Genomic DNA, 24,104 nt, shown 5'->3' on the forward strand with positions numbered 1-24,104 from the left:
TTCCCCTCAAGGAGACTGTCAACTGGTACAAAAATAATAACCAGGAAACAAAACTGAGGTAAGGTGGTTGCTGATAGAGATAAATTTCCATAGATATCCAAGGAGGAGTAAACCAGGGGAGAGTCTTGGTCAAGGATGCAGCAGGTGAGAGGATTCTTAGAGGAAGCTAGATATCAACAGGTAGACCTAATAAAGAGAAGGAAGGGCCTACACATAAGCAAAGGCTGAGAAAGCATTAAATATGTTTAATTTTCCTGGAGCTGGGGAAATCTATAACTCTTATAATAAAAGTAATTGCCTGAGAGCCATGCAGTTTCAACTAGGTAAAGGCAAATAGACAAACATTCTCAGATATACAAGTCATCAGGAATAATACTACCCATGCACACTTTGCATAATACATTTAAGTATATATTCCAACAAACCAATGGATGTATCAAAATAAAGAACTCAAGAGTCGATGAGGCTATTATGCCATAAATATTTACTGATTGCCCACCACGTGCTGAGGCATCAGGGAAGTAGTGAGCAAAACCAACAGGATCCTTTCCTCATGGAGATTACAGTTTAGCAGGAGAATTAAATAGTAAGTAATCATATGAATACATATGTAATTATCTCAACAACTGATGTGAGGTAAATGTATAGTGTTCTGGCAGAGCAGTTTTGAGGAATTTATATTGATTTAAATTGATACCTATTATGGACTGAATTGTGTCGCTTCAAAATAGGTCTATTGAAGTCTTAACCGACCCCCTTGTAATGTGACTGTATTTGGAGGTGGAGTGCTCTCTCTGTGCACAGGTACAGGGAAAAGACCATGTGAAGTCACAGATAAAAGCCTGCCATCCTAAGCCAAGAAGAGAGGTCTCACCAGAAATCAACCCTGATGGCACTTTAATCTTGGACTTTTGGCCTCCTGAACCATTGGAAAATAAATTCCTGTTGTTTAAGGCACCAGCCTAGCAGACTCACACAATACCTAAAAGGACAAGGAATGGTTTGCTGAGTGAAGAAGGATGGATAAGTTTTCTAGGAGAGAATATCCCAAGAAAAGTTCCTGGAACAGAAAATAGCTTAGCCTATTTGAGTTAACTAAATGAAAGCCAAGGTGGCTGGAAGGCAGTGAGGGGAAAAAGGACAGGTGCTACATATTTATTTTCCATTTTAAGGGTTGTTTATAGCATTTTTATCAAATACATAACTGTACTAACAGCAATTCTTTAAAATAACTGTTTTGTTTGTGGGTTCTGAACTGTTTATAGTTCTCTGGTGTCTCTTCTCATTCTTATAAAGATACCAGTCCTGCTTGGCAAAGGCCTCACCATTATGACCTTAACTTAATTACCTCCCTAAAAACCTTATCATAAATACAGTCACATTGGGGGTTAAGACTTCAACATATGGATTTTGAGAGGACCCAATTCAGTCCATAACAGACATCAGTTTGTTTTTGTTTTGGTTTTGTTTGTTTGTTTGTTTTTGAATGTTTATTTACTTATTTTGAGAGAGAGAGAGGCAAGCACGCAAGCAAGGAGTGGTGGAGGGGAGATAGAATTCCATGCTGGGTTTCAGGGCTCTTATGAACTATGACAAACCATGATCTGAGCCAAAATCAAGAGTTGGATGCTTAACTGACTGAGTCACCCAGGTGCCCCATAACAGGTGTCAGTTTAAATGACATTTCCTCAACAGTACTTGGCCAGCATGTTGTACATTTACTTCATAGCAGTTGTTGGAGATTTATAATTGTATATTTATTCATATGATCACTTACTATCTAATTCTCCTACTAAACCGTAATCTCCATGAGTAGAAGATCTTGTTGACTTTGCTCACCACTTCCCTGATGTCTTAGCACATGGTGGGCACTCCTTAAATATTAGCCTATAGAGTCTTATGAGAGGACGTAGAAAATGTGGATGGAAAAATAAAGTAATGAGCAACTTCCTGTCTGTCCCTGGCTGATGGGCATGGATGAGTTAGGACAGTCAATAGTTACTGGCAATGTGTAACAACCAGCTCTGTGGGGGTGGGGGTGGGGAAATATTTGCCAATTTCCTCCTTGTATGTCCTCCCACCATGGCTGATTTCAAGGTACAAATGTGACATCACTGAAGGCAAAGCTCAGGAGAGAGGCTCAGTTAGCACATCATCATATAATAGTTTCACCTCAAGAGCATAAATGAAAACTAATTATGAAGTAGTGTGTTTTGTGTATAACCTTATTTTTAATACATTTATGCAAAATTTCTGAGAATTTAACAATTGGCTACTGCTGGCTCCAGCACACCATGGGTGGATAATTGAATAAAGTTGTAGAGGTTGAAAGCACAGAAATCCATAATTTATTACTGTACAGGGAAGGAGGGGAAAACAGTCCAAACTGATTCTTAAATTTTAGCCCTGAATAGCAAGGAAAGAGAGAGAGGGAAGAGCAGATTTGAACAGAGAAGATGCTGATTAATCTTGGAATCTATTTATCTCTAAAGAAATTTGAGGGTGGCTTGAAATATAGTTCTCCACTTATGCTCAAAGAAAAGTATATCATCTTAGGAATCATCTGTTTGAAGATTATTGCTGAATCATGAAGGGGAATGAGAGAAATGAGGACAGAACTTTGGGGACATTATCTACATTTTGGCATTTGGCTAAGGTATGTGAATTAGAGAAAGAGATATAGATGGAAAAATCCAGAGAAGCATGAGGATTATCATTACAGGAATTAAACAGAAACCAAGGAAGAAAGGGTTTTTAAGGAACCTACGTTCAGGATCGTTGAACAATACTAAAGGGATGTTTTTGAGGGGTGGGCCACAAGAAGGGCACCATTTTTTTTCTGATGCAACTGGCAGAAAGCAGTGGCAACACCATCGAATGTTGTGCTAAAATTTAACATCTCACAACTTACAACTGAGCCCCTCTTCAGCCATTTACTATTAGCTGTGGGACTTTAGGGCAGCTCCCAGATGTTATAAATTATAGAAGGGAAAAGGGAACTGACGGACATTTGCTGAGTGCCTCCCGGGAACCAAGCAGTGTGTTTGGAAGGCACTTTGCTGGCATCTCATTTACCATGACAATATATGGGAAAGTAGTAAGTTCTTCAAATGTAAGATATTACTTATCTGAAATATGAAAAGAAAGGGGAGAACAGCTTGAGGGGGTAGATTAAAGCAAGATGTTGAAAGCCTAATCTTAAATGATCCTGCAGTGATTGTATCACAATTTTCTCAGCTTTAACATTATCTATTCCTTTCGTCAGCTTCAGAGGTAGAATTTTAAAATGAGTTTGCACCCACAATGTTACTGTGTCTTCCTTTATGTTTGCAAACACTTGGCATGTTTAATTCAGCCTTAAAACTTGCTAAGTAATTAACTAGAGTTAATGATCACTATCGCGATTTAAGAAAAAAATGGGAAAGCAGGGAAGAGTTTAAGTGACTTTCTCAAGGACACTCAGCCATTGGTATCTGGAAAAAGTGTGTTGAACTTCATGATCTTACTTAAAGCTAAGAAACCTCTCTAACATTTAAATACCCAAGAACTCTTCCTTCTAAAGATGAAGTAATACATAAATTAAAAGGGTCCACTCCTTCCCTATCTTCCATATGAATAGCAAGTTTGAGGAATTAACAATATTTTGAATTGGCGGAGAAGAAATAGGTTTTGCACAAGTAATAGCCTCTCTTCTGTCTTTTTTCCCCCATAGTTTGTAATTTAGACTCAGGCACATATTTGATTTTTTCCCTCAGTTTTTTGGGGAAATTGCATCCATACCACCATGAAGAGGTTGCTACTGTTTGAATCTGGAGTTATTCCTACCAATTTTCCAAGATCCCAAGATATCTTTTTGTCAGAATATAGATCCAGAATATAGACATTTGGAATGGTCCCTGCTGCATTTTTTGGGAAAATATACCTGCCATTGTCTAGAATTGACTTATTTAGGGCTCAGTTATAAGGCTTATGGCATGGTTTGCACTAAAAAGAATTGCATGACGTTGTATCCAATTAGAAACAATGCACAATTAGGATGAAGATAATTAAGTAAAACAACACAGAGAAAAAAGATATTACTCATGGTCTTAGAACCTCCTAAATGTGAGGGCTATCCCCTTTCTCCAGGTTAAGTCTTACTTAGTTTCTTTTAATTGCACTGTGATGGCAGATCAGAAGACCCAGACACAGAGGCCTCTCAAAGCATTTTCCTCTCTCCCTGTTCCCTACCTAGCACTGTGGAGCAGTCTTCAGGCCTTCTCTGCATAATTCTGAACCTTTGTCAAATGTAAGCTTCTTTCACTGACTGAAGGGTCCTTCTTTCTCAGTAGGCTTACCGAACATGGATGGGCTGCTCATTATGTAAGGCCTCTGATGCCAATTACTGATTTATTTTCTTATTTCACAAACATTATTAAGCACCGACTTCATGCTTAATTTAGGACACAAAAAGGTAACAGAAAAGTTAGTTCCTGCTCTCAGGATATACTCCATGATTTGAGGATGACGACCCTACCAGACTAGTTAATAATACAATGTGATTGAGACTGTAATGGAGTGGCATTTGAGATACCACTTAGGTGATCTGGAACAGAGGGTGATTAATCCTGCCTAGGGACTGGGAGAGAGGGGTAATGGGGAGTATCAGGGAAGGCTTGCCATCTCCCGGTTTTATTAGTAGAACAAACTAAGTAAACGGGACTTTGTGGATCTGGGTGCATCAGATTTCTAATTGTTGTGTGCTAAAAAAATGTCTGTCACTTCAAAGACTCTTTGTCTCCAAAAGCTTTTGCATTACATCTCAGTGTCATATCACTTTGTGGTTAAACCTTGAATGCAGTCTTAGAATGAAAATCCAGAGGCTCTCTGACTAAATACTAACAGTCATTTTTTATGTCTGACAGGACATAAAAAGTAAGCAATTTTTAAATAGTGTTCCTATCATATTCCTGCTTAACCTAGTCTACAAACCTGAGAGCCTTTGTGTGGAAGCTAGATTTGATCTGTACTGCTCAGTACATAAATAAAGGTATTATTTATTACAAAATGCTCACTTACCACCTTATAGGCACTTGGCACTAGAGAGAAATTGCCATTTCAATTGAGTCAGGTACCCTAGTGCTCCCTAAACTCATCCATTTGAAGTTCTGGTATCTTCCTTGTACAAGTGCCTCACTAGGCCAATGAAAAGTTTCATATGTAACTCCCAAAGCCAACATATGGCTGCAAAAGCCATTTTTTTCTCTTTTGCTATTCTAGCCTCCTAAATTCCCCGTCCTTTGTGTCCTTCAAGTCCTGGTTCAAATGCCACATCATCCACAAAACCAACACATCCTGGTTTTTGTTTGTTTTCTTTCTGTCCATTAGTATAAATAGTTAAGTAACCTTTTACCTCATTGATAGATGTTGAGCTCTTTAAAAGTAAGATCTAAGTCATCTTTAATGTTGTATCCCACATGTTACTGAACAAAGTACTGTTCATTGAATGAAGAGGATGGACAGATGGACAAATAAATGAATGCATAGATATGCAAATGACAGGAAACAGTGGCATGTAGCTAATGAAGGAGACTGTTGCTTAGTATCTATGGTGGTTGTGTATACCTATTCCTGTTAATTACATGTTTCCCAGCCAGCTAAATATCCATGATCAGGAAGAGAAAAATATTTTGGATTCAACCATACTTGACACATAAATGGACTCACTCTAAAGAGTTTGCTAAGAGACAAACAAGACTTACCTAGAGATTTAAGAACACAGATGTGTTATTTTGCTAGTGTTCTTTCCAACACTTGAGGAAATTCCAATGTTTCAACCACCTGACTCTGTAATCCAGTTCAGTAAATTAGATTGTCTCCTTGGAACAGCATATCTTGTTTTGGGGTTTTGCTCTCTCTTACCTTCTCTTCTTTGAATCCGTTTCCACCAACTGGAAAATGACCCATAAGTCCAGAAGTAATGGAGTTTAAAAAATGCCTCAGAGCTTCTTCAATAACAAAGATTGAAGCTTTTGTTTTCCCACACATAATACTTGAATTTCACCTGGAATTTCAAAATATGTTCAACTCTGGAAGAGAAGAAAAACTCGCCTGTACTCTCTAGTGATTGTTTTTTTATTAGGAATTTATTTCCATTGAGAATTACCTGCTTTTTTTTTTTTAGTGTGTAATAGCAGTTCAATATCTTAATTATATATTTCCCACTAAATTGATCTTAAAACTTCCTTGCTGCATTTTAGAATATGAAATATTTCATACTGAATGATTTTCTAGTTTTTATTTCTCAAATTGAACTGAAATAAATGGAGAAGATTTGCAAAAAGATATAGCCTAGTTAGATATTAACCAATTTACAAAATACCTTCTAATATAAACAACCTAAATGTGTTTTTTAAATAACAGTTTCAAAATAATGTACGCTTTGTTTTACATGATCAAGGAGCATAGTGATTTTGGATTTACATTTTGAAACCAAATTAATTATACTTGGTATTTGATTCCCTCCCCTCTGGTTACGGTGACTTGATAATACCTTTTATTTTAGAGTGCTCCAAAATAATCCCAATAGCTAGTTGAAAAGAATTAATGGATTTAAAACTTTGTTAATAAGAATGAAAATAATTTTTATGTGTTTGTTTCCTGGTAGATTTATTTAGACTTTTCTTTTGTTTTTCTTGTAGTGCGGGAGTTGGCAGGACTGGCTGTTTCATTGTAATAGACGCCATGTTAGAAAGAATAAAGCATGAAAAAACTGTAGATATTTATGGCCATGTAACTTTAATGAGAGCCCAGAGGAATTACATGGTTCAAACAGAAGACCAATACATCTTTATCCATGATGCACTGTTAGAAGCAGTGACTTGTGGAAATACCGAAGTGCCAGCTAGAAACTTGTATGCCTACATTCAGAAGCTGACACAAATAGAAGCAGGAGAGAATGTCACAGGAATGGAGCTTGAATTTAAGGTATGATATTGGATGTGATGTGGTAATTCAGAAGCAAGTCATTCTGGGATTGTCTCTGAATAGTGGCCTCACTTTCTTAACCTTTCAAGTTTTTGAAGTTACAAGATTCACTTGACCTTCTCAGGTGTCTGACTATAAAATACTTTTCTTCCTCTTTCCCTTTTCTCTGTCCTTTGCTTCCTAACAATACCTCGAGCTCTTTTGTACCTTAATTTAAACTGAAAGATCATACTCTCAGAACATACTTAAAAAGTCAGTAGACTATATGGAATCATTAGGTAGAAGTGAAAAGCAGTGCAGTTTGAAGAGTCCTTTGCTTTAAAATAAACAAAACCTTTACTCTAAAGTTTTCCTCTAAAGAGGAAATCTCGGGTACATTGCGTCTAACTGTAGGCTAAAATTATCTTTGTCAGATTTTTTTTTTCTTTTTTTCTATTCAACAGCGTCTAGCCAGCTCTAAAGCTCACACCTCAAGATTCATCAGTGCCAATCTTCCATGTAATAAATTCAAAAATCGCCTTGTTAATATTATGCCATATGAATCCACAAGGGTATGCCTGCAGCCTATCCGAGGAGTAGAAGGATCTGATTACATCAATGCCAGTTTTATTGATGGATACAGGTATATACGCTTGCTCCCCTGACAGTCCAAAGCCTTGATATTTACATGTGCCCCAGTTTCATAAGCCAGAATGAATTTCATCTCAATTGAAAACATCTTCTTTATGAATAGCTCAGCATTCAGTCCCTTGGTGTTTGTTTGTTTGTTTGTTTGTTTGTTTGTTTGTTTTTTGGTAGGAGTAAGAAGAAGCAGTCATGGAGTCTTTATTCTTGCCTTTTGTACTCTTCCTTTAGAAACCATTTGGGTGTGGAAAGAGTTAATACAGAAGATTTATTTCATAAATGTAATAGATTATGTAAGAGTCCTTTCTACAAAGCAAAGCCACACCAGTGTTTAAGTGATTTGTATGATACATAAAACCGAGCTATGAGCATTGCACTAAAATTTAAATAATAATGAAGACCTACATGATAATAGTAACAAAGCAATTTCTTTTGCAAAATCCCTCAAATATAGTAAACATTCTTATTTGATACACAATCTTAATGGACATTTACTACAACTGCAATGATAATATGTTTTCAGTGTTCATCCTTGGGTTTGGTGTTTACATATCATATGTGAATCTTTGCATGTTCTATGATTACTTTAACATGCTATTTTTATTCTCTACAATTCAGACAACAGAAAGCCTACATTGCTACCCAGGGGCCCTTGGCAGAGACCACAGAAGACTTCTGGCGGATGCTCTGGGAACACAATTCCACCATCGTTGTGATGCTCACCAAGCTGCGTGAGATGGGCAGAGTGAGTGTCTTCTCATAAGACATTCACCATGAAGAAATGACAATTTCATTCTAATAACCCAAGGGCCAACATCGTTTCTTTGAAATGCAGAGTTCTCTGGTCACATTCTGGGCCATTCATTACTCTGTTGGTTTTTAACTTGCAAAGCCACATCAAGTTCTTTAATTTGTGTGTTTTGGAGAAAGATCTAGTATTTTGTTCCCAGGCACAATCTTTTTTTTTTTTATTCTGGAAAAGCTGGAGTTTCATGAGCAAATGTACCCTCATTTCTCTGTGGGAATGAACTTGACTTCCTTACATCTGTGAAGCAAATTCTTATTTGCCCATTCTCCACCCAGGTTGAATAGTTACATAGTTTTTCCAAGGATATAATCTGGTAATCTCAGTTCTACTTTTTGAAAATGATTATTCTGAAAAATATATAAAATAGTATATGAGGCACTTGGGTGGCTCAGTTGGTTAAGTACCTGACTCTTGATTTCTGCTCAGGTCATGATCTCACAGTTGTGGGATCAAGCCCCCATCAGGCTTGGCACTGGATGTGGAGTCTGCTTAAGATTTTCTCTCTCTCTCCCTCTGCCATCCCCAGCTTGCTCTCTCTCTCTCTCTTTCTCTCTCTCTAATAAAATAATATAAATAGTATTAGAGATACCTAAGGAACTACCACTTAGATTCAATAGATGCAAGCATTTTGCTATATTTGCTTAAGATATTTTCTTTCTCTCTTCTTTGTATAAATTAAATGGTAGAGATGGATCTAAAACCCATCATTTAAGCCACATAAAGAGAGCAAAAAAAAAAAAATGCCAAACTAAGAAATTAACTTGACTATTCTGACTCTTCAGAGTTGACACTGCAAAATTTAGCCAAATCATTAAAACTGCCTGGACTTCAGTTTCCTCAGCTGACAAGGGAGACTGGACCAAATCAATATAGAAGTTTCTTTCTCCATTCACACTTGCTGGTTCTTATTATTCCATAACGCTCTGATGCAAGTCTCCTCTGGTGGTGCAATGCATGATGGATAGGGCCAGCATTATATACAAGGACTGGTGTAATTATTTGGAGAACTTGTAGGTATGAAGACACTTATACTATCAAAGTATTCAATTTAATTTATGTGTATTAATAACCTTCTGTATGCCAATTCTGTGCTTTGTACCATGGCCAAATATTAAACCACATGATTTCCCTCTTCTCAGGGAACTTATGGCTTCAAAGAGAAAATGGGTCACATGCCATTGGAATGGCCTTGAATTTTGAACTTTTTTAATGAGAGAAAGAAATATGTAGATTGATAGATGATTAGATAATATTTGTACTTTGTATGATTTGACATTAATCCTCTCTCCTTTTAGGAGAAATGTCACCAATACTGGCCCGCAGAACGATCTGCAAGATACCAGTACTTTGTTGTAGATCCCATGGCTGAGTACAACATGCCACAGTATATCCTAAGAGAATTCAAGGTCACAGATGCCAGGGTAAGTTTTCACAATCTTATGCTCTTAACCATTAGCTGAAAAACAGTCTAAAATGAATCTCTGGGGAAGTCCCTGCATGGCTCAGCTGGTTAAGTGTCCAGCTCTTGATTTCAACTCAGGTCATGATTTCATGGGTTCCTGAGATCGAGCCCCACACTGGGCTATGTGCTGACAGCACGGAGACTAAGTGGGATGTTTTCTCTCCCTTTCTCTCTCTGCCCACGCATGTGCTTTCTCTCAAAATAAATAAGCATCTCTGGAGAAACATCTGCCAAGTGATCATACTCCCAAAGTGTAAAGAAATAACTTATCTTGGAGGACTATTTTTTTTTTTTACTGTAAGAGTAACTTTTCCTCTGTCTGGCAAGTGTCCTCACATGCAGGCTTGGCTTCCATTCAAACATAACATCTGGCAGCCCAACTTTGGGGATACACTTGGTGAGTGTGTGTCCTGGGAAGCATTTACTGATTGGTTGGCTGTGCTTATATTCACTTTCTCAGCTTATTCTCTTTGGAGCTTTTTTGACTTCTTCATTACTTGAGGCTGTAAATATGTTGTTGTTTTGCAAAGCCCTCTAGGTCATGTGGACTTAGAGGTTAATTTGGTATGATTTTAAAACTGCAGAGCAAATGGCATTCTTTAGAAGACTCTGACAAGCTTTGCACATTCTAATTTGATTCCTGGCATGGTTTATTCCTCGGTGTGCTAATGTGTCTGTCCATGAGAGCTGTGCACCCACGACCCTTGTTGGCTAATTTTCATTCTGCATTTCTTATCTAGATTGCTGAGTCCAAGGTTCAGCCCTGATGTAAGATGTTCTATGCATAAACTTTAATATCCTTGCCTTTGGCCACTTTCAAACCATGATTACAAACATATCTTAGGAGAGAGCAGGGTCAGTCCAAAGCCTTGCTTTGTTTTTGGAACTGTCACAGTAGGTGGGTTGAATGAAACTCCAGGATACAGCTATTTATTTGATCCACTGGTCTTTTTTGTTTTTTTGCTCTTTTTTTTTTTTTTGTTTTTTTGTGTTTGTTTGTTTTTTTGTTTTTTTTTCTGGACAGCAGCTTTCCCAACCAATACTCATGTTTAGAGATTGTCTGCTAATCTCCAAAGCCGTGCCCTGGCTATTGGCCTAAAGTGAAGGAGAAATTGGTTAGCAGACTGGTTGGCCCAGGTGACAGATCTGTTAATCCCAGAAAGTCTGAAATCTTAACTACTCTGAAGGTGACCATACTCAAGATAGCAGTTAATAGGGGCGCCTGGGTGGCTCAGTCGGTTAAGCGTCCGACTTCAGCCAGGTCACGATCTCGCAGTCCGTGAGTTCGAGCCCCGCGTCAGGCTCTGGGCTGATGGCTCGGAGCCTGGAGCCTGTTTCCGATTCTGTGTCTCCCTCTCTCTCTGCCCTTCCCCCATTCATGCTCTGTCTCTCTCTGTCCCAAAAATAAATAAACGTTGAAAAAAAAATTTAAAAAAAAAAAGATAGCAGTTAATAGCAGTTAAGTCCATAGGTTGAGTTTTTTAAGTTGCCCAAGTAAGCATGCTTTGGTTATACATACATACATACATACACACAGTTGCCCTTTCATAATTTGAAGATAGATATGTGAGTGAAAACCTTAAGTACATTCCAAGAAAATTCACCAACCATTTCTGATGTTAAAGACTGGGGGTTAGGCCCTGCAAATAACAGACACAATTTCTTTACTACTCCTCACTTGCCCAAATTAAATCTGATCACAAAAAGAAAAAGAAATCTTGAAGAACTTATTCAAATTATTTTTTAAAAGGCTCCCTGTGATTTTAAAATTTTCTTAGCTGCCATAGCATTTGATGTTTGTGCTCCTAGTGTGTTTCTAATCTGAACTTAGCAGTTTAGAGAGTGAGTTGGCACTTGGAAGACAGTATTGTTAAACAGGTAACCTTTAAATGGAGTCAGCTGGTGTCTCCTCCAAATAGTAAGAGTTTGTGCACATGACCTCTTCTTGCTGCTAAAAGCAACTGTAGTCAGAAATGAAATCCCCAGGATATTCAGAGGAGGACAAATCTGCATTACCTAGTCTTTGGCTTCCTTCCTGTGCTTTCCAAACCTTTTCCAGAAACAGAGGGAAGTAAATCATGCTTCCATGGTTACCATCCATAAGTTAGTTATGGGGCCAAGCAGTTATTTGCATATTCCTCAGTGTTCCCACAAAGTTAATGTGATCTTCCTGTTTTATCAAATGATGACAGTCAGTAATATGCCCTTTTCCTGTGGAAAACACAAGACACAAGTTATGTATGCCCATCTCGAGCTAAGCCATCCCCTCCTCTCAGTCTGACTGAATGGGAAAGATTGGGTCTCTGTCTACTTAACCAGAATCTTGGGAACATGCATACCCATATCCAAAGGCCTTTAAAGGGGAAAGAGATGTTACAAAAATGGAAAGGAGGAACAAGTTGAAGGCTTAACTGGGAGCAGAGCCTCTTCAAATAGGATCAGTCTTTCCAAGCATGGAATTTGGACCCTCTCCCTCACAGCAGATTCAGCGAAGAAAGTTTATGGCCATAATTCTTATTCCTCCAATTAAAGAGAGGGTCCCTTCTGCTTTTCTTGTGCTTCTGAAAACACTGTTCTAGAAGGAATCAGAGGCACATTAGTAGATCTTTCTCAAATCATTTCTACTTCATGAGTCAGAGTAATTTTGCCTAATCACTTTAAAGATTCCTCTTATATCCAGCTTGTTTTCTTTCCATTGGTCTGTCTGTTAAACTCCCCACAGTGCCTAATTCCTGTGGTCAGCCAGAAGAGCGCTTTTTCAGAATAGAGTGTTTATTTGATAATAATCTCTTTTATCTCCTTGAGGGACCCCTTACTTCCTTCCCACCCAACAGCATAGTTGCATAACACACGCTATATACACTACCATGGCTAGAAATTGTATGCCTCTGAGACATGTGGGGCATCGAGATTAACAGCTACCCAGTTGGTGTCAGATCCTTTTAGTGTCACTATTTGTCATTTGACAATGCTAGATATAAGCAAGCACAGCAGACGGGAAGTTATTGTGACAATAGCAAAATCTCTGGTCTGGATGACATGCCTAGTTGCTCCTTTCAATATTAAGTTATTGGCTCCTGAAATTTTTAAAATAGAGTATATATGTTCCACTTTGGTTTTGAAGGCAAATTTTGGATCATGGAAGCATTCACTAATATGGGAACTAGATGGCTTTTTACAAGAACCCAGGTTTTTACTTGGGCATTGCCAGACTGAATTTGCAATTTAAATATACGTGAATATAGACAGTGTTAATAACAGATAAGACACACATGTGACTAAATTTCTAGTTAAACATGTTTCTAACACCCCCCCACACCTCTTTTTTTTTTTATTCTTTTTGGAAAAAAAAAATATTCCTGCTGCTGTGGTCTGTACACTGGCTGGATCTTCCTGGTATCCTCCTCTGTGGCTGGGTATGTGGCTTTCTTTGTATAGGACGGACAGTCCCGAACAGTGAGGCAGTTCCAGTTCACTGACTGGCCAGAGCAAGGAGTGCCAAAGTCTGGAGAAGGATTTATTGACTTCATTGGCCAAGTACATAAAACAAAAGAGCAGTTTGGCCAAGATGGGCCCATTTCAGTCCATTGCAGGTGAGTTAACCATCAAGAATGATGATTTTCCATTTGTGATGAATGTGATAGTAACTTTGAAAATGTGCATTGCTTTCTATTCATTGTCAGTACAGGCTTATTGTAGTGAATCAGTATAATTGATATTTTATTCTCAGATATATATTGTAAAATCTAAAGCAAGTCTCATTTCTCTCTTTTCAAAAATAAATGAAAATAACAAGAGGTAAGATTTTTATCCCCAAATTTTACATCTTTTAACAAAGACCGAACTGCATTTTTTCCCTTACCTAGTTTACCTTAGCAGGAATTGTTGTCATATCCCCTCATGATAATTTGTTCAGTTAATTATTTCTTACTTATTCTACTTCCATAGCATTACACTGATAACTATTCTTCTCTATCTCCTGTGTTTGTCTTTTTAGGAAACCCATAAATAGTTATCAAGCCTTAATGATAATACTAATTCTTGCCAGTCAGTAAATGATTAGAATGGTACCTCAGTTAAAATTGCAATTTGCTTGAAAATTGTTGCTATATCAGAAAATGAAGCACCTTCAAGTTAATTATTTTCAATAGTTTCCACGGCATTTTATAATTCAAGTCATTGAAGTTAATAGAAATAGCAAGTAAACGGTTCAGAAAGGACACTCACCATAAATTTAGTGCTTTTGGAAGTTGTTATGGAGAAACCCTCCAACAAAAGGAATTCACCTAATTTTATTTAAACTAACACATTTTCGGGGCGCCTGGGTGGCGCAGTCGGTTAAGCGTCCGACTTCAGCCAGGTCACGATCTCGTGGTCCGTGAGTTCGAGCCCGGCGTCAGGCTCTGGGCTGATGGCTCGGAGCCTGGAGCCTGTTTCCGATTCTGTGTCTCCCTCTCTCTCTGCCCCTCCCCCATTCATGCTCTGTCTCTCTCTGTCCCAAAAAATAAATAAAAAACGTTGAAAAAAAAATTTAAACTAACACATTTTCAGATTCTATCAATTTGAAGTCTCAATTTCTAATCCCTTTATGGTCAAAATCTTAAGGGAATTTACTTTAAAAATTTATTTTGCTTGAAAAAATGAAAGGGAAGGGAAGGGGGAACAGACAGAAAAAGGAAGGGGGAAAGGAAGGGTAAAAAACGGAAAATAAAAGACAGACATAGATGCCAAACTATGATTTTTAGAGATATGGAAGACAAGATCTCAAAAAACGAGAAATATTCAATTTAGGCTTTAAGATACCTGAGTTCTAGCCTGACTTCTGTCATCACTTAGCTCTGTGACTGTAGGGCGATTTCTCTTGATCTCAATTTTCTCAGCTTATCTCTGAGATTCTTTCTAGCACAGACATGGTATATTCTATGAGTAGTGGATCTTATTTATTCACATTAGCTTTGTGTTCAGTTATCCAAAATCCTTTGTTCTAGACAACCAAAGAGCATGTAGAGAATAACATATACACTCCAATATTCAGACACAATGGATGGTTAGATTGGACTTAAATTACCTGAGTATTCCCCTTAACTTTCTACATAAGTTGCCCAAATGGTAATTCAAACTTTTCTAGTATAAACTATAAAAAAGGATATATTTAATATATATTTTTAACTTTAGACATTGCCATAAAGTTAAGTGTATAAATGTGTTTACTTCCCATTGCTTTTACCATCACAAAATGATTTAAATACTTCTTTAGTATAAGGAATTTACCTATGACCTGTTTATACACACACACACACACACACACACACACACACATATATGTATATATATACACACATATACGTGTGTGTGTGTGTGTATATATATATATATATATATATATGACTTCTAGATATTTTATCTTATCTGGGAATATCCTTAAAATACTATTCACCTCTTTTACAAGTTATTAAACTAGCATTCTGAAGTCAATAAATTCAGAAGTTGTAAGGCCACTGTCTCTTATTTTCTTGAAAGCACCTAGTAGAAATCCAGAAATCCTATATTTTGATACATTTGAGCAATCAAATCAAGGTTAAATAGACTCTGGAATACCTGGACCATTCAGGGGGAAAAAATAAGAAAGATCATAAATCACAGCCTCTCAGGAGTAAGAGAGACTTTCAAGGTTGAAAGGGACCTTCAAGGTCATCTACTCTCTTAACAGAGAACTTTGACTACTCCTGGACATCTTCAGCCACTTAGCAAAGACTGTCCATGGATTTTAAAGCTGCACTTAACATTTCTGTTTGGGATCTTTAGAAAACCCAGTTTATAAAGGGACCCACTATTTATATATGCCTGTCAGCTACATCCCCAAGTAAATGAATCCATCCATTTTCTACAGCCTGTACCCAAGCGTTACACATGCCGTTTAATTAGGATCCAAAAATGTAGGGATTTTTCAGATTATTCACTCTTCTCCTCATTACCTAAACCTCCAGATGCTTTCCTACTTTTTAAGAGCACAAAAGCTATGAATTAATTTTCTTCTCTAGCTGCAGTGAACATTCTGGAATTATCTTAAAACAATAAAGAAAACAAAGTCAAAACATTGCTAATGTGGTAGAAAGAATCCTGGTCTTTTAGCTCCTGAACATCTAAAACTAGTAGATAAACATGTAGCTCATTTTTTTTAAAGGTAGGACCCCTTTGAGAATATGTTAAAGTCCTAATTTTCAGCAGACAGAACAAATATATATACATTTACACAATATGTACATATAAGACATTCACCAACCCTTCTGAAGAATAAATAAGAATCCTGTATCAAAAACCCCATAACAGAATCTGTTTTCTCAAATCAAAACTAATGTCTAAATTTGAAGAGTCTATAAGCCTTCTTATTTATTGACATGTCTAAATGATGAAACATCCTGCATAGATTGTAAGTGACTACAAGAAATAAATAAAATTGAAATCTACCTTACCTTATCAAAATTATTTCACACTTTAAAAATATTAAGCAGGCAAGGTTTACAATTTCAGGATCTGCATGAAGAGTATTAACCTATATTTGACTTACCATTCCCTGCATCTATTTATTTCCCATATTTATGTTTCCTGCATCTTACCAAATCCCAGTTGAAAAGTCATTGTGTTAGTAGGACTTAATTACCCTACATTCATTCTCACATTTTACCATGACACATTTTCCTAAGAGTAGTCATTTTTTAATGCAACACCACATTTTCCTGAACATTGCTGTGGAAGAACCTGATGTCATATGGAAACAGGTGCACATATGTCTGCTTCCAAGCAAATGTGGTGAAGACTATGAGTGTCGCATCCAGTAACGCTGTCTTTGTCATTATGACAGTGCGGGCGTCGGAAGAACTGGAGTCTTCATAACACTAAGCATTGTTTTGGAAAGAATGAGATATGAAGGAGTTGTAGATATCTTCCAGACTGTCAAAATGTTAAGAACACAACGACCAGCCATGGTACAGACAGAGGTGAGAAAAATCTCCATGAGTTTGTCACATCTCAAGAACCAAGTAATAGGTTTTATTAGCCAGGACCTCATAGAATCCAGAGACTCTTGACACCAGAACAAGATACAGGAAAATATTGTAGGAAAAATCCAGTTGTTTAGTACTTTTGAACCTCATTCTTTCCCCTCTGTGTATGCCATTTTATATATTTGGATCCTGGAAATGCCCTAGAGACATTAATACCCCATATTCTCTCCTAATAACTGATAATGAAATTCTTATTTTTTTTTTAGAATAATATGAGTTTGTGATATAGCCAGTCTGGCATATTGACTGTTCATTTCTAATGAGTGAGTGTTTCTGCTCCTCAAAAGGCCGCCAAATTATACAATTTATATGTATTCCTAAATTCATTACTCACAATATCTTCCAAATTGTGATTTCAAAATAGTACAAGCATTTGGCTTGCACTGCCCAAAGCATGATGTCGGCCTGACAAATTTAATGGGTGCTGGGGGTAGCAGAGGGAAATTGGACATTTAAAAACCCTTTAACATTTAGCCAAGCAGCTTACTGTGACAACATAGGGAAGCAAATTCCATTTATTTTGCATTACCATTTTTATTATAAAAAAATGCACATTTAAGCAAAATAGAAACTATCTACTTTCAGCCCCATTGGCTGCTGAAAATAACTTTCTTTTATGGCAAAAATTCTACTTTTTCTCTCTCCAACAATGCCCCAACTTATTCCAATATGACAATGTTCTTTCCTGTCTGAAAAAGGACATGTTTCAAGTTACTTTATTTTACGGTAGGACGTTCTAGAACAGATACCCAGCAATCACACTGAATTAGGCCAAATGACACGGGTGTTTTTTGATATAGGCAGCCAGTCTTGATGCCATTTTCAGGGGATGAAAAGCTTGAAACTCCAGAGCCCTCTGTAAATGGCTTTATGTATCTACTATTCCTCACCCTTACTTAAATAATAACATCAGAAATGATGGTGGGTAATTCTGATTGCAGGTACTAAGGTCTACTATCTGATACAATTTTTTTTTATTCAAATTATTTTTTCAGTAGCCCAGAAGATAAATGAATCCAGGTTTTCCTCAGGACAATGTGTGTCTGAATTAGCCTGTCTTTAATATGCAAACTGAGAATAAGTTATCACAAATAAGCAGATAGTTGTAAAAGACAGCAGTGATATGTTCACATGTTCGGTATTGGTAATTGTTTGGTACTGCTTGGAGAAATGCTCACACTGTCTGGAAGATAATATTCACTCTAGCCATTACAACTTAGGAATAAGGAGACTATTTTAGTCAAACTGATTGGTGAAGTGAACAGACACCCCATGAGGCTGATCATTCTTTGCTCACTAAAACGGATCGATCATTGGATTGAATTAATTGATGAGAGTAGTGATTTTGCCCCCATCTAGTTGTAACTGGTTTTGGAATTTGATTTTCATCTTTCTATTAAAATGTACTCACAGCCACTTGTCCTGTTTCTTCCCATGCTTGGTCTCCTGCAGGACCAGTACCAGTTCTGCTACCGAGCCGCACTGGAGTACCTGGGCAGCTTTGATCACTATGCAACGTAGAAACCCCTGACCCCCTTTGGGTTCTTACTGCAGGCCCTTCAGTATCCACGGAGTCTCTTCTGAGCCATACAGGGCACTCGAGAAGTCCTTCTTAACTTCTAGCTAACTACCACTTAGTGGGACTAGTACAAACAAAACAAAATAAAAACAAACTCTTCTGGGTGGACCAAGAATTCACAGTTTAATAATCTAACCTGAAAAATAATAAAGAGAATCCTGACTGATGAGGCATCTGAAGGATTTTATTTACAGATACCTCAAGGATTCAAAATAAAGGGAAGAAGAAATCACAGCAAAGAACCACCATCTTGTCCAGGATTGCTTGTTAGGTGTGAGGAGAAATTGCCAGAGTCCTACAGTTCAGTGCAAGATGTTTGCTGGTGTGGCTTCTCATAGGATAAAATGGACTCTGCTGCGACATCGCCCCTTCCCACCATACTGCTCATAATAACATTTCAGGGGGAATGGGGGGAAATGTTTAAAAAGAAAGTCTTTGATTTAGTTTTTTAGTATTGTAAAGATACTGCTGACCTGTGCTTCATTTTTAACTGTGTAAACTTTTTTTTAACAAAATGTATCATTCGATAAAGTGAATTTTAAAAAAAGATACATAACTCTTCATTTTTTATTTCCAAATTGTAGGTTTTTTTTTTAAGCTGTAGAACTGTTATCTGTAATATCTTGCTGTAGAAATATCAAATAATTTGAACATTTGCACATTTTTGTGCAATATTCTTAATCTACAGTATTGGTCTTGTCAGATTACTTTTACACTTCTGTTCAGTTTTGGTTGGTGAGAAAGTACCCATTCTCTTCAAACAGTAAAAGAGAACTTCATTTTGTTTTGTTTTATTTTTGGAATCAACAGGGAGGCGCAAAGTATAAAGTTGCTGCTAACATATATACATATATATCCATATTTTACAGGGTGTCTATGTATATATAGACAGTGTGTCCACACAAAAAGATAGATTTAGCTATCATTCAGTTCTTCCATGATTTTGTTTTGTTTTTTGTTTTGTTTTTGTTTTTGTTTTTTGGGTCTTTTTTAGGTAGAAAAGGTATTATAAACATCTTTTTCAATTTGTTATTAATTTTATGACATATGGGTATTTCTTAATATCATAAACTTTTAATTTTAAGGGAAATGAGGAATGCACATCAGTGATTGTCAAACCTCACCCCCTAATTTCCTACCCAGTCTCCCCCCACCCACCTACTCATATTCAGATATCCTTTGTTAGCCAGGCTTCCAACAAAGTTCAATATTTCTAACACTCTAGTGCAATAAAAAAATTATTAACTATCTAAGAGGTGTGCATGTGGGAAAGGTCAGTGCATATCCCTTTAGGAGGGGAGAATGTTGTAATATATCAGCTATCAAGTTGTTTAAAAACAATGTATTCAATCGTATATTGTCTATAGTATGTGCTATGAAACTTGCATTTATGATATGTAACAGGGGCAAAGCCAAACTCATGTTACTCTATTCAGTCAGAAACATTTTGTGGCATACAGCACTCTTGGCAAGTGCTGTACTTTTCCTTTTGGTTTTAGTTACACATTTAGAGTGCCTTATAATTGATGCCTATTTTAATAGCATTTCTTTTTAGCTTTTGGTTATTTTCATTAGTTGTTCATATATGTTACTCTTCCAATTAAAGCATTATCTGTTTACCACATGTACAAAAACTCTTTGAATAATATGCATTCCTAGTTTTCAACTAAGTCGGGGATGTTAGTGATTGTACCAGCCCAAAGCACTTGGATAATCAGGGCCCTTCCTTTCATGATTGCCAACATCAGGAAAAGCTACTTGTTTTATTTAGAATCCTTTCCAAATCTATTCTGTAACATTCAGTAACTACACCAAACTTATTTTAGTGATAAATATCATTGTCAACTTTGGAATATACTCACTAGTCCATTAGGATTTTTCTAAAAGGGGAAATTGAGCAACTGTTTATTTTCCAATACAATTCCAAATTTTCCAACAAAATTGCTATAGGAAGCCATGGATAATGGCATGAGTTTGCCGTATCTTATATGATTTTAAAGAACCCTCAAAATATCCAAGGAACTCCTAAAGAGTTTTGGTATAAATAGAATATTTTGGTTTAATTTTAACTTCATTGGTGTTCAGCATACAAAGATTTTTGTTTTCCACATTTTACCATTACTAGTAGAATGAAATCCAAGAGACCAAACACTTGCAAGCATCTTATTTGAGCACTTTTGTATAAAAAAGAAAAAAAAAAAGAAAAAAAAGAAAAAATAAATAATACTAAAAAAAAAAAAAGTATCTAGAAGGCTACCTCAGAATGAGACTCTCTAACCTACATCAGAACCAGAGAAGAATGTGCACTATGTGGATCTGTTGTTTTCTTTTACTTTGTATCTTTTGGAAATTTATCCAAGTGCCAGATTACTGAGTGCTGTGATTTTCATTTAGTGAAACAAAGGGGGTCAGACTTGCAGACATGCCATGTTAGACATGTAGAATATGATGTTGTCTAACGCACAAAGACAACTGGCCAGTGAGCAGTGTCTCTCCCTGAAGTAAAAACTGTCCATTTGGCAAAGAGAAAGAGGAGAATAATCACAAGAAGAAAATCAATGGGATGCATACCATACAAACGAGGCAGAGACTAGGTATCTTACTGTTTAGGCGCTGTTCAGAGAACTAACTCCCTTACTGTCATTGATGTGCATTCCACTCTGTGCAACCATTCTAGTTTGATTTTCCCAGGTAAACATCTTTATCTACCATAACCATAAACTTTCAAGTTTCCAATTATTTTCATCATCATAACCAGTACGGTGCTATTATTTACCTATGTACGTGTAGTTATGTATAATTTTGTAATTAGTTACAATGGTAAAAAAAATCAAAATATATAAAAAGTGATTTGTACAGAACTTTATTTTAGCTCTTTTTTAAAAATGATTTGCATGGTTAGACAACGGCGAGGACAGCCAGGGGAGGGAAGGGCCTCTAGGGAACTTTGCACTTTCTATACCTTTGTACTATGCACTGCCCTATTGATTCTACACCCAATAATGTTATTACTTGAACCCATCTGTAAGAAACTGCTTCAGAAATTCATTTGTGTGTATGTAAATAACACAACATCGATGCAGGAAGGGAAAAAATTCTTCAGTAACGTAGAGATTTTTTTCTTTCCTGTTTATTTTTGGGTTTGCCTTGTTTTAGTCCCTCCTTTTTATTTTTAATTCCCTTTTCTTTTTCCTTTATGGGTTTGATTTCCTTTGGGTTTATGGGTGCCCTGATACTCCAGCAGAGATCAGAAGGCTACAGATCCATCCTATCCATCTGTATGTGGCTTTGCCATTCAAGCTTGGAGTGTCTTTACAAAGATAAAAACAGTTGTGTTCTTTGCTCTCGTTTTGGATGCATAGACTGAAAAATTAAAAAAAAATAACTTGTAAAATGGCTTGTTAAAAAATACAATTACCTCTAATTAGTAGTACGCGTAAATGTTTTACAGAATGAAAGGCGTGCTTTTTATTTTCTTACTTCGTTACATTGGTGGCGAAAGAAGTCTGTATGAAAATCAGTTCTTTGCTGACACAAGTTCCATTTGTTACAAATGAATTCTAATAAAAATGTCAGTGTTATGCAGCCCTTGGCCTTTGCTTTTGTCCACTCAAGTGCTTTGGTTTTCAACTGAGTATATATATATATATCCCCTTTTCTCCTCTGGCTATCTGGTAAGTTCATTTGTACTAATAGTAATTTGGCTTACCAAGAGGCTGCTACCTACAGGTGCCTGCCTTGAGGTGAACACCTTTCACTAGTGAGCAAAGTGAGGCTTAGAAAAATAGTTTACTCAAGTTCATACAGGAAGAAGGAGGCCCTTTGTATCATTCAAAATAGAGCTCATGGGCAATCTTTAACTCTGTAGATGACCACTCTGTAAATTTAAGGATTTCAGCATATATTATCATCTTGAAACAACAGATATCTCTCACACATATAAAAGTAGCCCCATAATGTTAACTTCTTAAGCTTTTTGGAAAACTTCTTAATCTTCTTAACTTTTTAAGAAAATGGCCTGAATTGTTTTTTCAGTTATTCAATATTAAGGGTCAGAACTATTCTAGGCGTTGAGATGCATATGGATATATAAGATGCTGCTGCTTGTGCAGAGACTACAGCCTAGGAAAGAAAGCTGGCATTAAAAAAATAATAAAAATACACTCTAACAAATGTTTTGAAGGAAAGTAGAGGATTCTTGAAGTTAGGACTTTGAATTGTTAGGGACAGGAAGTCTGATTCACCTTGGCTTACAAGGAAAGGAAAGTGTTGACACATGTACTAAAAGATTAGGAGTGCGCTCATAGGTAAAGAGTAGGAATACATTCCTAATCATTAGGCACAGCTGCATTTGGGGCTCAGGTGATGTCTCCCAGCCTGTTTTTGACTTTCTTACTGTCAGTTTTAAGCAAACTTTGTGTACCTGAAAGCTTCATCACAGGCGAGTAAGTGGAAGAATTTACTTTCCCAGTAACACATATAGAGGTTTTTGAATGGAATGGAGGCATCTTGTCCCTCAGTGATGTGATTTGGGTTCAGTGATCATCTCAAGATGCAGTTATGGATAGAAGAGAATGTGCTCATTGAGTTGTCAAAGGAGGGTTTAATGTGGCTGTCACCTTGCTACATGCAAATGAATATGGTAGGCCGACGGACTGCAAGTCAACCTGATGAGATAAGGTAAGGCAAAGCACAGGTATTTTTGGTATTATTAAAACTACTTGGTTGCCATGGAAATAGGGAATAAATCAATTATCCATATATTATTTTGGAAATTCTGATAGTGAATAGACAACTAAAGGCTTTTTTTTTTCTCCTTCATTTTTTCTCTCCACCTAATTGGCTTTTAATTTGCAAGTTTGATCACTCTACTCTTTGTGTAAGCACACAATCCTTGACCAGAAAACAAGACAAAAGGTTCAAGGTGAATCATATTTGTAATTTGAATCACTGTGATGCCTTATTTTAATCAGATGTCTGAATGGAATGCCAAAGAAGACAAAATAGCTAATTTCACATGTAAACACACATGGAGATATTATTAGTTAATAATAATTTACTAAAAAAAAACATGGAGACAAATGAAAATGAACACATAATATCCAAAATCTTTGGGATGCAGCAAAAGCGGCTCTAACAGGGAAGTTTATAGCAATAAGGACTACCTCAAGAAGGTAGAAAAATCTGAAACAACTTAGACACAAAGGATGTAGAAAAAGAAAAACAAAGCCCAAAGGCAGTAGAAGGAAGGAAATAAAGAGCAGAAATAAAAACTAGAGAGACAGAGACAGAGACAGAAAGAGAACAGATCTTTGAAAAGATAAAATTGATAAATTGTTAGCCAGACTCAATATAAAAAGAAGAACTCAAAATCAGAAATGAAGGAAGAGAAATAATAACTGACACACAGAAATACCAAGAATTATGAGACTATTATGTAAAATTGTTTGATAAACTGGGCAAGCTAGAAGATATGAATGAATTCCTAAAAATATATGAGCTCCCAAAACTGAATCAGGAAGAAATAGAAACTTTGAACAGAACAATTATTAGAAATGAAATTGAATCAGTGATCCAAAAAAAAAAAAAATTCCCACAAAC

General features: G+C 36.6%; 1 protein-coding gene across 13 annotated transcripts in view; it reads left to right on the forward strand.

Annotated features, from left to right (window-relative positions):
• Window positions 1–22,084, forward strand: part of PTPRD (protein tyrosine phosphatase receptor type D) — a 534,534-nt gene extending 512,450 nt beyond the window's left edge. For all 13 annotated transcript variants that reach the window (XM_047830543.1, XM_047830548.1, XM_047830545.1 and 10 more), the window contains 7 exons: window positions 6,681–6,966; window positions 7,410–7,588; window positions 8,209–8,335; window positions 9,694–9,819; window positions 13,299–13,453; window positions 16,723–16,858; window positions 18,377–22,084. In XM_047830543.1, coding sequence (XP_047686499.1) covers window positions 6,681–6,966; window positions 7,410–7,588; window positions 8,209–8,335; window positions 9,694–9,819; window positions 13,299–13,453; window positions 16,723–16,858; window positions 18,377–18,445 — 1,078 coding nt within the window. In that variant the 3' untranslated portion in view covers window positions 18,446–22,084. The remainder of the gene's footprint in view (window positions 1–6,680; window positions 6,967–7,409; window positions 7,589–8,208; window positions 8,336–9,693; window positions 9,820–13,298; window positions 13,454–16,722; window positions 16,859–18,376) is intronic.
• The last annotated feature ends 2,020 nt before the right edge of the window (window positions 22,085–24,104 follow it).

Source organism: Prionailurus viverrinus, chromosome D4 (assembly GCF_022837055.1).
Source record: "Prionailurus viverrinus isolate Anna chromosome D4, UM_Priviv_1.0, whole genome shotgun sequence".
Lineage (NCBI taxonomy): Eukaryota > Metazoa > Chordata > Mammalia > Carnivora > Felidae > Prionailurus > Prionailurus viverrinus.